At 34.3% G+C, this 13,310-nt stretch overlaps 3 protein-coding genes across 11 annotated transcripts; 2 read left to right on the top strand and 1 right to left on the bottom strand.

The window, feature by feature from the left end:
- The first annotated feature begins 1,317 nt into the window (after positions 1-1,317).
- Positions 1,318-6,526, top strand: LOC103841924 (probable protein S-acyltransferase 14). Its single transcript, XM_009118514.3, has 8 exons — positions 1,318-1,495; positions 4,403-4,699; positions 4,841-5,060; positions 5,394-5,485; positions 5,572-5,695; positions 5,772-5,857; positions 5,930-5,995; positions 6,074-6,526. Exons 2-8 carry the CDS (start codon positions 4,490-4,492, stop codon positions 6,191-6,193), a joined length of 918 nt encoding a protein of 305 aa, XP_009116762.1. The 5' UTR covers positions 1,318-1,495; positions 4,403-4,489; the 3' UTR covers positions 6,194-6,526.
- Positions 6,527-6,900: 374 nt separating this feature from the next.
- Positions 6,901-8,932, top strand: LOC103841922 (homeobox-leucine zipper protein HDG11). 8 transcript variants are annotated; one of them, XM_009118511.3, is made up of 6 exons: positions 6,901-7,239; positions 7,358-7,384; positions 7,615-8,048; positions 8,140-8,266; positions 8,451-8,568; positions 8,647-8,932. In XM_009118511.3, the coding sequence occupies exons 3-6, from the start codon at positions 7,760-7,762 to the stop codon at positions 8,797-8,799; spliced, it is 687 nt and encodes a 228-aa protein (XP_009116759.2). In that variant the 5' UTR covers positions 6,901-7,239; positions 7,358-7,384; positions 7,615-7,759; the 3' UTR covers positions 8,800-8,932. The 8 variants fall into 8 exon arrangements, 5 of the variants coding, with proteins under 5 accessions (XP_009116759.2, XP_009116760.2, XP_033135729.1 ...); XM_009118512.3 differs by having other exon boundaries at positions 7,595-8,048; XR_004451317.1 differs by having other exon boundaries at positions 6,901-7,842; positions 7,931-8,048; positions 8,154-8,266.
- A 1,911-nt stretch (positions 8,933-10,843) lies between these two features.
- On the bottom strand, positions 10,844-13,309 carry LOC103841921 (F-box protein At3g60790). 2 transcript variants are annotated; one of them, XM_009118510.3, is made up of 4 exons: positions 13,162-13,309; positions 11,803-12,447; positions 11,379-11,549; positions 10,844-11,297 (listed from the first exon to the last, which is right to left on the bottom strand). In XM_009118510.3, exons 1-4 carry the CDS (start codon positions 13,237-13,239, stop codon positions 11,004-11,006), a joined length of 1,188 nt encoding a protein of 395 aa, XP_009116758.2. In that variant the 5' UTR covers positions 13,240-13,309; the 3' UTR covers positions 10,844-11,003. The 2 variants fall into 2 exon arrangements, with proteins under 2 accessions (XP_009116758.2, XP_033135727.1); XM_033279836.1 differs by having other exon boundaries at positions 10,844-11,549.
- Position 13,310: the final 1 nt, after the last annotated feature.

Raw genomic sequence — 13,310 nt, 5'->3', positions numbered from 1 at the left:
TATGTTTATAGTTTTTCTTTTTTCTGGTTGTAGATGGAGAATTATATTTTTATTGATAGTTTTTGAATGTGACATAAACTTTTTGAAATTTTAAAATAATGTTATATATAGTACAATTAACACATTAAAGAAGAGAAACATATTTAAGCACATTTTATACAGGTTTTATATACATAATTTTAAACATTATATATGTATATATTATAAGTTTGAAACATGTAAATGCTTTCTAAAGTTAAATACTTGTTCTGAGTTTACATAACTTATCGAAAGTTTTATCTTTTTTAAATTTAAATCACAGAAAAAAATCAAAAAGTCAGTATAGATGGGTTTTCTTGGGCTTTTAAATCAACACTGAAAATTTACATGAATCATATAACAACAGTTTTATAAACAACTCGATAAAATTTGACCGAGCCAAAGATTTTCACACAATATGTTCTTTCTTCTTCAAATTGCGAAGAGCCTATAGGCACAAGAAAAAAATCATAATTTTTGTTTTCACTTATATAACATTTTTTTTCCTTTACACACGGAATTTATTACACTGCTATAAGCAATTGAGAACTCTATTCATATAAGATTCACATCTATGCATTTTGACAAATAAGAATTTTAGCAATCTTTAGTTTCGGAATGAATCAACTTCAGTCATATACACTATATTTTCTCTATGATTCAAATCTTACAATTTTAATATATGTGCAGATTTCCATGTGAAAAAACACGCACGCCATCTATCGTTCAACCTATTACTTTTTCCAAAGTAAACACTATAATCCTCGTTTGGTTAGCTCCACAAACTAATCTCTTTGGATCAGTGTAACCTTTCAGAAAATGATAATCTTAACATCTTACAAAAAAAAAAACAACAAATATTGACTTATTTATATGAATATATATTATTTTAAATCATTATAGTGGACGAAGAAAGCACCATAATTTGTACAACAAATTTTCTTAGATTCACTTCATCATATTCACCATTTTACCATTTTAATTACATAATTTTATATGAGCTTCTTCACCTTTCCCGGTTATTTTCTCTTTATTTATAACTACAATATAAAGTTATAAACTATATATATATTATAAATTAATAATTTATTTACTCTTAAAGTAACGATTAAAAATAGAACATAATTCAATATAGATATATGATTCTATTAATAAATTAGCAGTTACAAATTTGAAATTTTTAGAAATATCAAAAGTTTTATATTAGTTAATTATCTTCTAAATGATATTTATTTTTAATTCTTTTTGGATGAGAATATTTTGGCTGAGGTGGATAGCCTCAAAAGCCTTGAATTTAGTCCCTTTTATATAGTAGGATTTGTGGGATCGTGAAAGACTGATTGACTCATGAAAGTCATTAAAATCACAAATCTTTATTTCCGTCTGAAATTTTCTTGTTAGCTCCAAAACAGAGAAAAAGTCTCATTCTTTAAGCTCCTTTCCTCCTCCTCCTCCTCCTCGTTCCTCATGGGGTCTGCAGCATGATACGAACCGGACTGATGAAGATGGGCCAACAATTGGGCTTCGTTTACTTTATTTATTTAATTACTATCTAGGCCTTTTACACAACTATATGTACTCGAAAACATATCTGAGAAAGGTATCGATTACGATCACAATATCAAACTGGGTAAATCCCCAACTTCTACCTCTATCTCTTCTCTTCTCCCTTTGCTCTTCGTCATTTCTCCCTCCCTTTCTGTTCTATTCAGATAAGCTCAATCCTGGGCTTATCATTGGTATCAGAGCTCAAGTTCCTTTGACCGTGAGTTTAAAAAAAAAAAAAATATATATGGTTTTCAGTGAGAAGCTCGAGAAGCTACTACAATCATTCAAACAGATGGATGTGGATCGGAAACTGCGTGAGGAGCTTCGAATGGACAGTCAGAGACTGCATGAGGAGTTCCGTGAGGAGTATCAGAAGCGGCGGAAGCGACCGTATGGTGAATCTCATCCTTATGACGCTTTCATCCCTAAAAGGTTTGAAGATCTAAGGCTTAATGGAGGTAGCAAGCTCAGAAGGATTCCGATCAAGCTAAACTACCACAGATCTCGATTTAAGAAACTGAAAAGTAAGTCACCTAGAAGAACTCTTGATTCAAAGGGTTTGTTAGATCGTACGTTTCAGAGGAGGTGTGTGGGAATGAAGAAACAATACCATCAGAAGAAGAGAACAGCTCAGGTGAAGCTTGCGCAAGCTTGTAAGAGCTTGGGGATGTTCCTAGTCTCTCCAAGTTTTAGAGATCCAAAAGACTGTATGAAGATTTGTGTGGTTAAAAGGCAGATCATCGACACAGGAGTGAGGCCAGAGACTCATCTCTTCTGGTATGAGTTTACTTCCCATGAGCCTACGGATATAGATGGTCATGTAGATACGAGGATAGGAGATCAAAGTATCTTCGCTGAGGATGTTACAGCGCTAGAACATGATGATCCTGATGCTGCGATGGAGTCTGTGAAGGATGAAACAGTACTGGAGTCAGAACCAGAGGTAACGAGCAACGATAAGATCCGAGTTGAACTCTCTGAGGGTCAACAACAGAAGGAGCAACGAAGATTTCACAAGGTTCGGTTCAAAGGAAGACGTCACCGGAAAGCTCTTTACACAAGACGTGTTGTGCTCCAGAAAAAGCTCTCAGTAAATTGGTCTTATCACAAGACTAGAAAGAAGGAGTTGATTAATCTGAACATTCCCGTTAAGGCACTGAGACAGTTAAGCAAAGAATCAGATGGTGCAGAAGAGATACGATCCACCAGATTGTTGCAAAGATTTCAATGGGAACCAGGCCCTGCGGTGATGTTAAATGATAACATTAAACAAGGTCAAGTTCAGTGGCTGAGGCTAACATCACAACAAAATGGCGATATCAATTTTAGCTTGGGGAACGCTGAAACTTCAGAGCTGTGTGAAAGAGTGGACGCTTCGGTCATAGATAGCAAGGGTCAATACAAAGAAAGGCACAGAGGAAATGAGTTGTACATCGAGGTCAAGCGTGTGGATGTTCTTGGTCTTAAGAGATCCCTAGCGAGTCAAAAGACAAATTCAAGTGATGGGGTTAAGATCATGGGATCAGCTTTTGTATCCTTCAGCCTTGAGGACAAGACTGTTCTTCTACCGGGGAGAAAGCTCAGGCTCTGTGGTGAGAAAATAATGGATGGTCGCTTTGAAGGTTTAAGTAAAGAAAAGTCAGGAAGAGCTGCAGGTTTATGGAGGCAAATGAGGAAGGTGATCTTTGATGCTGCTGTGATGCCGTTGTATTTACGTCTGCAGAGAGATGAAGGATCTGAACCTATGATTGGTTATGAATGGGATCCTGGTGGGGTTAGCATTGAGAAGATTCAGGAATTCGTTTTCAATATAAAATGTTGCTTGCTTGAGATGGAACAGAGTATGAAAAAGTGTTCTGCTAACTCAGAGTTGGAGTTGCTTACGAGAAAGGTCCATCACATGAAAGCGGAAGGTGCTGATTCTAACCATGGCAAGGGTGATGCTCTAGTAGTAAAGCTTGAAAAGAGGCTTAGAATGGTTCAGTGGGTGGAGCAAGGCAGGAGAGACAATGGTGCTAGAATTGGAACGATGCGGAATGAAGGGCACATCGTACTCTCTACTTCTGATACGAGAGCTTACTCTGAGTCATTATTAGATTATGGGAAGCACAACAAGCAGATGAGGTGGCTCCTTGATCACACTATGACAGCAGTGGTACTGGACGAAGATGCACCTGAAAATGACACAGATGGACGCTACTTGTTTATCAAGTTTATCAATTCTGATCCAAGAGAGAAGGTGGTGTTCTTTGTCTATGATTGGTTTCAATCACCAAGACCACCAGAAATGAATCACGACAAGGGTGGGCTAGGTACAATGGTTTCTGTGTCAAGGAAACGTGGTCTCAGCCAGAACATTGGTCTTGTCTCTGTGTCTAATTTTAATGGCAATGGAATGAACAGAAAGAAGGTACAAGGACATCCGGAAGACATAGTTGGGGAGGAAGCTGTTTTAAAGGGTCAAAAGTTAGAGATTGCTATCATCATGAAGCTGACCAGAGGCAATCACAAGTTGAAGATACAAGAAGGCAACAGCAGTTCATACAACTTGAGGACAAGTTGGATCTTCAGGAAGGGAGTATTGATACGAACCGGACTGATGAAGATGGGCCAACAATTGGGCTTCGTTTACTTTATTTATTTAATTACTATCTAGGCCTTTTACACAACTATATGTACTCGAAAACATATCTGAGAAAGGTATCGATTACGATCACAATATCAAACTGGGTAAATCCCCAACTTCTACCTCTATCTCTTCTCTTCTCCCTTTGCTCTTCGTCATTTCTCCCTCCCTTTCTGTTCTATTCAGATAAGCTCAATCCTGGGCTTATCACAGCATCTATGGAATGACCCCTTTTTGAATCTCTCTAAACTCCTCTTTTCAAATTCTGTAAATCGAATCTTTGAAGGTTTGACTACTATGCACAGATCTGGTACTGCAATGGCGTGGAACGTGTTCAAGTTCTGTACGGCCTTACGAGGTCTCGGATCCATCATGATCCTACTAGTTCTCGGTGTTGTCGGTGTTACCTATTACGCCGTCGTTTTGACTAATTATGGACCTGCTCTCTCTCAAGGAGGCGTTGATTCCTTTGCTGCTCTCACCATCCTTGTCCTCTTCCATTTACTCGTAAGTAAAAAAGCTCAAATCTTTCGATATGGGTTTGAAAAAGCTTACTTGATTGGTAAAGCTTCGTGCTTTGAGTCAATTTAGTCAACAAAGGTTGTTGCTTTAGATGTGAACTAGTTTTAGTATTGTTGTTGTTTGCAGCTGGCGATGCTTTTGTGGAGCTACTTCTCTGTTGTTTTCACTGATCCTGGTGCTGTCCCTGCTAACTGGAGACCAGCTGCTGATGAAGAGAGAGGTGAATCTGATCCGTTAACTAGTCTGGAGTTTGTCGGTTTACAGACAGATTCTTCAAATCCTAGAGTTAGGTTCTGTAGGAAGTGCAATCAGCCAAAACCTCCACGTTGCCATCATTGTTCTGTTTGTAAGTCTCCCCTCAGATTCTCTCTTCTTTACCATATATATTCTCACTCTTTCATAAAAATGTAGTATGTTTTAGAAGAATAAAATTTGTATCAAAAAGATACATTTTTGTATTTTTAATGCATTTTTATCAACTAATTATGATTAATTGTGAATTTCAAAAACATTAATTGCATTTTTGAATTTTTATTGGTTTGTAGGAAATAGATAATCACAAAAAAAAAACTATGTATTTATAATTAAGATTTAATGTGTGAATTTTTTTAAAATATGTACTATTTTGAAACATAAGGAGTATATTTGTCTTTGATTGTGTGACATGTCTGATGTATAGGTGGTCGGTGTGTGTTGAAGATGGATCACCATTGTGTTTGGGTTGTTAACTGTGTAGGAGCATTGAATTATAAGTACTTCCTTCTTTTCTTGGTAAGTTTTTTTTTTTTGTTTCTTGTCTCAATACTATTTATAGAATCTTCAGTTTGTAAAAACTTTTGTGTGTGTTTGAAATGCAGTTCTACACATTTTTAGAGACGACTCTTGTGACTTTGGTTCTGATGCCACACTTCATAGCCTTCTTTAGTGACGAAGAGATACCTGGAACGCCAGGCACTCTTGCTACTACTTTCCTTGCATTTGGTAAATGTTCAAACTTTCCTTAATGCTTGGATGGTATTTGGTTTCATCTGTCCTTGTCTTGTATCATGAACAACAGTTTTGAACTTGGCATTTGCTTTGAGCGTGATGGGTTTCTTGATCATGCACATGTCTTTGGTTGCTGGCAACACCACAACTATAGAGGTAACTCCTTTTCTTTTAAGTGCAAGATGAATCATCGGTTATTAAACTTTCTTGGTGTTGAATTGTGAGCAGGCATATGAGAAGAAAACCAGTGCAAGATGGCGGTATGACCTCGGTAGAAAGAAAAACTTTGAACAGGTTATTATCTTCTTACATTCGAATATATAGCTGTCAGTTAGTTCTAAGTTCTTTTCTTTTCTCCCTCCATATTAATAGGTATTTGGAATGGATAAGAGATACTGGTTCATCCCAGGATACACTGAGGAAGATCTAAGGAGAATGCCTGAGCTGCATGGACTTGAATACCCTTCCAAGCCTGACTTTGATTCCCAGTAATGCTGAAGAAGATGGCTTTGATCATCATCATCATGTAAAACAACAATACGTAGAAGACAGAGAGACCTCTACTAACTTGAAGAATGATGCTTTCACTTGCCGGCAGTGTAGTGTCTTCATATAAAGGCAAAAAAATTCATTAGAATATGGGTTTTGTAATGGAGGAGGATTATAACTTAGCTTTGTTTGTCACACATATGTTCATCTTATTCAATACTAGTTCATAACTTCATATACATATGTTCATCTTCAAAACATAGCTTCTCTTTTAAATTTCTTGTTTCCCAATGTTGACTTTTGATTAAAAAAATCTATTTATATTAGTTACAATAATTATTAGACTTGCTTTCCACAAATTTTTATTTTTTTTCAATACTTTTTTTGATAGAAAATGAAAAAATGACCAAAAAACCTAAACTAAATCTACAAAAAATTTATATGATTTTTAAAAAAAAATTTCAATACTGTTTCAGTACTGTTTTTTTTTTAATTTTAACGTAATAAATAAGTAGGAAATTTAGTCTAAGTTTTCTCCCTAAATTTTGTAGAGATTAAAATTAGTTTATAAAATTTTAAATTTGTTAATCAATAACTTTTCCTTTTGCTAAAAAAGTTAAACACAATCATTTTAATTTTTTTTTAGACAAATCTTATTATATAAAAGAAAGTTTGATCTCTCCTAAGAGAGCTTTCTCCTAAGAGAGACATCTAGGATGCCACATAGGAAAATGGCGTAGCGACACGTGTCCAGATAGCAGCGTTTCATTAAAAAAATTTGTGCACTTCGGTTAGGCTTTTATTTTTGCTGGGCTTCGTGGTTGAGACTTCTGCGCAATTTGGATGGGCTTTCCGTGTTCTTCTTCGCCTCTCCAGCACCCATGTCGATTAGGTTTTTCCAATAGCTCTCTCATCTTCTTCCTCAACCTAAGAAACTATACTATCAACAAATAATCATCTTAAAAAAACTCCATTAATCTCTCACACACAATCTATAATCAATGCGATTTCTGGATCTACAAGACGGTGAAAATTCATCTATAAAAAAAGTATGATTTCCTTCTTAGAGAATCATCCTTTCTTTCTTCTAAGCTAACAAATAAACTAATTATGTGAGATATGGCTAACGTTTTGGTATTCCTCTCCACCTCCACTGTTCGAGTCCAGTTGCTCCTCTTGGTTCTCACTTCTCAGGTATCTTAATTAGCTCCACCATTTGTTCATAAACAGTATTTCACAACCCAACAAATTGTGAAAGTTCAATTGTTCAATTCAACTTTAGATATTCTTTTTTTTTGCTAAAGTTTTCAGTTCAATTGTGGTTTAAGAGTTATGTTTAAATGTTGATAAAAAAAGAGATATGTTTAAATGTTCTCTTGGAGTATATATATGATCGTATACCAGTTGTTTATGTTCTGAAACAGAAAATCAAATCTGTGTTGATTTTGGTGTACGGAACTGGTGGACCAGAGGAGGAAGATAATTGATGGCCGCCTGAAACCTCTTCTTAAAGAGCAGTTCTTTGTTTACTGCAAGTTTCATGTAGACTCTCACAAGGGTGATTGCAATATGTATTACTTAGATTGCACCAACGGCGAGCTTTGCTCTCTTTGTCTTGCCCATCACAAAGATCACCTCACCATCCAATCCAAGTGTGTTCTTGCTATAATCTTAATTAGTTTTTTTGGTTGGTTGTGCTATGTGGTTAGGTTTTGCCTTTGTATTGATTGGTTTTGGCAGATAGGTCGATCTTTAGGTCTATATAGGTCTATATCAATAGCCTGCCACAGTTCTTGGATCCATAACTTGACAATATTTTATCCCTCATCCAATCAGCGAATCTCCACTTATAAAAAAGGTAAGCCTCATCCCTTGAAAATCATCTTCACACTCCAATAGCAATTGAAATTTCTCAGTATAAAATTTTTATATGGATTGACACCGACTAGGATGTTTGGAAAAGGTTATTGGAGGAGACAGTGGTGGTGGTAGCCAACATCATTACGGCACTGAAACTCATAGGAAGAAGAAACGTTACCATCATCACACCGCTCAACAAATTCAACGACTTGAATCGTATTTTCTCCTTCTCTCTCTCTCTCTCTCTCTCTCTCTCTCTCTCTCTCTCTCTCTCTCTCTCTCTCTCTCTCTCTCTCTCTCTCTCTCTCTCTCTCTCTCTCTCTCTCTCTCTCTCTCTCTCTCTCTCTCTCTCTCTCTCTCTCTCATCTCATACACTCATAGTGGTTTGAATATCTTGCAGGAGTTTCAAGGAGTGTCTTCATCCAGATGATAAGCAGAGGAACCAACTTAGCAGAGAATTGGGTTTGGCTCCAAGACAAATCAAGTTCCGGTTCCAGAACATAAGAACTCAGCTTAATGTTATGTGTCTTAATCTCTCTCTCTTTTGTGTGTTTGAAATTTTGTCTGAATAAGATTTGTTGATACTGTTTCTGTAGGCGCAACATGAGAGAGCAGATAACAATGCACTAGAGGCAGAGAAAGACAAGATTCGATGCGAGAACATAGCCATTAGAGAAGCACTCAAGCATGCTATATGCCCTAACTGTGGAGGTCCTCCCGTTAATGCTTGTCTTTTCCAGTTAAATTAATGAGTTTTCCTTAATCAAATTTAAACTTAATATCATTAAATACATCATATATTTAATGTAATTTATTACGGACGAGTACGGCCCAATAATGAACTTGAATTTTATTTTTTACGAAAACGTGAATCACTTGACATATGTAATATTTAAAATATATTAACTACAATATAACAAATGCATATAACCTACCTATACTTTAGTTTGAAATGATCATGCTCAAGTTTTATATAGTCAACTTTGCATGATGTACAATATTCAAACCACCTATAGTTTTCTTTTTTTTTATAGGATGTATCAACCAACCAATCATCCTATTGATTTTCTAAGCTTTATAAGAAACAAATCAATAAATACAAACTCAAAATCTAATATCTTCTATTAATCAAAACATAATATCTTCAATGTCGTATCTTTAATGTACCTATTAAATATAGAATTGTAACCATAATTACACTAATTATAAGAATAGATTTGATTTCAACCAATTGATCTACTATTTCGGTAATTGATTTTCTTGTAGAATATTAAACAATAAATTTAAAATTTGTAAGAATATAAAGATATACAGATTCCAACCAGTTGTCTATATTTGCGAATGATTTTCGCATAATAAGCTTCAAATTGAACATTGAAAAAGATAAAAAAAAAATTTTTAATCTTTTACCGACACATAACTTAAACAAAATGAAGAGTTAAAGGTAATTTATTTTTGTTACACTTCCCGGAAAAAAAACGGTTATAACATGGGATTTCATAACATGGGCTTTTAACATATTAATGTTATGGACATTTAATAATTATCTTGACGAAAAACAAAGACTATAAATAATTTATTATTTACAATTTGATGACTATTCATCGCCTTTTTTTATATGTTAAATTTTTCATAGAAGTTTAAAAATCATTGTATGTTCTTTAAACATGTACAACTAATTTATAATCTTTTATGCCATACTAATTCATAATATAATATTTCTTGATATTTTACATTAATAACCATTGTTTTTATATATCGTCTACAATTCTCTAATTACATCTATTTGTTCATTAGATTATGGGTTTTGTAATGGAGAAAGATTACAACTTAGCTTTGTTTGTTACACAGATGTACTCAATCTTATTCAATACTAACTTCATATACATACATATATGTTATCTTCCAAACAGTGCTTCTCTTTTAAATTGCTTGTCTTCCAAATGTTGATTTTTGATTTAAACGAAAAAATCTATTTATACTAGCAACAAAAATTAATAAAGTTATTATCCACAAATTTAGATTCTTTCTTCTTTTTCAATACCGGTTTTTGATATAAAGTGAAAAAAAATTGACGGCAAAACCTATAAATTAAATCTCCAAAATTTTGTTATGAACTTTTCTTTATCCTAATACAAATTGATTTTAACGTAATAAATAACTAGAAAATTTAGGGTTCTAAATTTTATTAATCAATAACTTAAATACAGTTCTAATACTTCATTAGGACAAACAAAAAAATAGTGAGAATGTTATTTTTTTTTATTAAATAAATAATGGTGTTTCCGTCCGTTCCAACATTAGCATACAAAGTAATGATCATTCTGAACATAAAAACTAACCGATGACAAAAGTCATTGATAATATATTACCGATATCAAACTGATCTTGTATTGAATTAAGAGTAAGTTAGGTGTTTCCGTTCCAGCAATAGCATACATACTTCTCATATATTTTAAACATAACAATAATTCTCATATCTTAAACAAAATATTTATGTTGAAAATTGATAACATAAAAAGAAAAAAATATATGAAAACCCAAATTATAAGATAAAATACAAAAACTGATTAACTAAAACACCCTAATCACCCTGACCATAGCCCTCGTATCAGACATAGCCACAATTTACGTTTCATATAGTAAAAATACTCCATTTAACACAAGAAATTTGTTGAATTTTAGTCGTTTACTTACATGATGAGAATTTTTTATGCCGTGATAACATAATCCTTTCTGTTATATAGGTTCACATACGTAATCTATTTTGCAAAAGCATTAACCAAATACAAGAACGTAATAAAACAAAAATCAAATAATATTCATCTTAGGATATAGCAAATCTCACCAAGACCACATAAATTCTCAAAATGGTAGAACACAAAACCACATTATCCTCAGATATAATAAAGAAGGCTAGCAAACAGTTTATAATACTAGAACCAAAGTTTCATCAGAAGCATTCAATTTTAAGATTTTTGTAATATTTAAGTTCCATCAACTTGGCCACAGCTGCTTCCGCATTGAACTTCTTCGTCGGAGGAAACAAAGAAGTCTCGATCATCATATTCAGTATCACCGGCTTTTGCATCACCAAACGTGAAACAAACGCAAATTCTTCCTCATTCGAACCATCAAAATTATACAACCGCACATTATAAACGCGTAAATCAGCGTTAGGGAACAGTTTTGCATGTGTTCTGTCGTTAGTAGAACATTCACCTTCTTCCCTATGAGATTTCTTATGCTGAAATGAAAATATGATATATGATATATGAGAGAAGTGGTCAAGTTCTATCCAATAATGAGAATTTAACCATGAGTGTACCTTGAAAAAGATCTCAAGCTCCAACAAACCATTGGTCCACATAAGCAAAACTTCCTCCAGTATCTCCACTTCTTTCGGATCAGTTATATCTACACTCACTGATAAATACACATACCGTCTCATATCAATAAAGTCGCTCCCCAAAATCTTATGCCAAATGTTTGTTTCCACCTGATTAAGATTCAGTATACATCATACATGTCAATATATATATATGTATTATTTATTTTAGAGGTTCTTGGCAGAAGCTCGTAATCCTTTTATGCCCAAAACCAAATCATGTAATATTAGTTTCGTCAAAACGGTAATTCGAACTAGAGACCTGAGACAATAGTCATGGTCCATTCCAGTTGAGGTAACGACCTCTAGTATATATGTATTATTTTCAAAATAAAAAAAATGATTGTGTTAGTTAAGTTTGTACCTGAGCGAGAAATGATGATACGTTACAGTAGAGGTGAGGACAATCATTACGGCTGTGATTATCCAGCCAAGAATTTTTGTTAACCTCGATATTGGGAGCAACGAGGATGAAGTTGTCTCTCTTAACTTTGATACACCTGATGTCTAGAACATCTAGACAAGTTGCATACACTTCCATCCTATCAATCTCGTTAAGGTAAGACAATTGCAAGAACTTCAAATTGTTGTTCTCGATCTTCAACACACCACGTGGGGTTAGGAAATTGACATTCAACACAATAACCTCGAGGGAGGAGAAAGCTGCTAAAACTCCACTAAGGACACTAGCTTGTGAGATGACAATGTTTATAAGATTGAGAGTCTTAAGATTCTTGCACTTGCAGAAGGCATCTGGACCTATTAGGCTAAATCCACAAAGTGATAGTGAACTGAGGCTATGATGTGAAAATGTATATGGGTGCAAGCTGAGCAAATTAGCTCTTTTGTAATGCCTTATAGCAGGGATATAGTTTATAAGTGTGAGATCTTTTGTGTGTTTCAAACCAGTCACTGAGTCGATCCAACTTTGGAGCGTACCATCCTTACATTGGGATTTGTAATGCTGAATAGTGCATCTCTCTAGGCGGCCACGGTGATTATTTATAACCTTCAGAACACAAAATGATTAGTTTTTTTAAAAAACAAAAATTGTACAGTGTATTAATTTCATATTATGTACGTGCAATGCAAACATCTGCAGCATGGAATAGAAGTTGTCTATCAAAACCTATATATATTAAGACATGTTGTCAAGTCTGTGCATGATTTGGTTCCAGCTAATTTGTTTGTGTGAAGCATATTTATCAAATATCAAAAGTTCAATATTTTACAATTGAAAGCCATCATTAAGTATCATGTAGTTTTTTGTTTGTCTGCGTTCTAAGTGGAGTAACGCGGCACTTCTAGATTCTCATTCACTATGGTTTTTTGCTAAGAATGCTAATATCATATTCATGATGTTCAGATTTTACAAAAAGTTAAATCTAGTTAATACTCAATCTTGGCAAAAAAAAAAAAAGAAGAAAAAAAACAAGATAGAGTAAAGATGCTTAATGAGCCTAAAGATTATATAATCCAACTTGACAACAGGTTTAGTAATTGCTTCCTATCCTTTCTCATTCACTATGGTTCTTTACCCACTTTCAGATCTGCTAAAATATATTTGATGCATATTATATCATATAGTTGATTCTTCTACTACATATCCAAATAAACAATCATCTATCCAAACATAGTCGCGTGGGTTCCTTGTATAGAGAGACAAACCTTCGTAAATAAAATGATTCAAATGAAAACTTAAGAGAGAAGAGAATTGACGAACCTTGGTCATTAACCTAGCCAACTGAACAGAAACTTGTTGCAAACGTTCCTTGGGGGTTGAATCCAAGACCATGTTCATGTCGAGGACGAGATAAGACCTCCATTTCCACACATCCACCCAACGTGACGACAAAACACTTGTTCTTACAG

This window comes from Brassica rapa, chromosome A09 (genome assembly GCF_000309985.2).
Source record: "Brassica rapa cultivar Chiifu-401-42 chromosome A09, CAAS_Brap_v3.01, whole genome shotgun sequence".
NCBI classification, from domain to species: domain Eukaryota; kingdom Viridiplantae; phylum Streptophyta; class Magnoliopsida; order Brassicales; family Brassicaceae; genus Brassica; species Brassica rapa.
The sequence above is the reverse complement of the archived record's forward strand: the minus strand, read 5'-3'. Positions and strand labels throughout refer to the sequence as shown.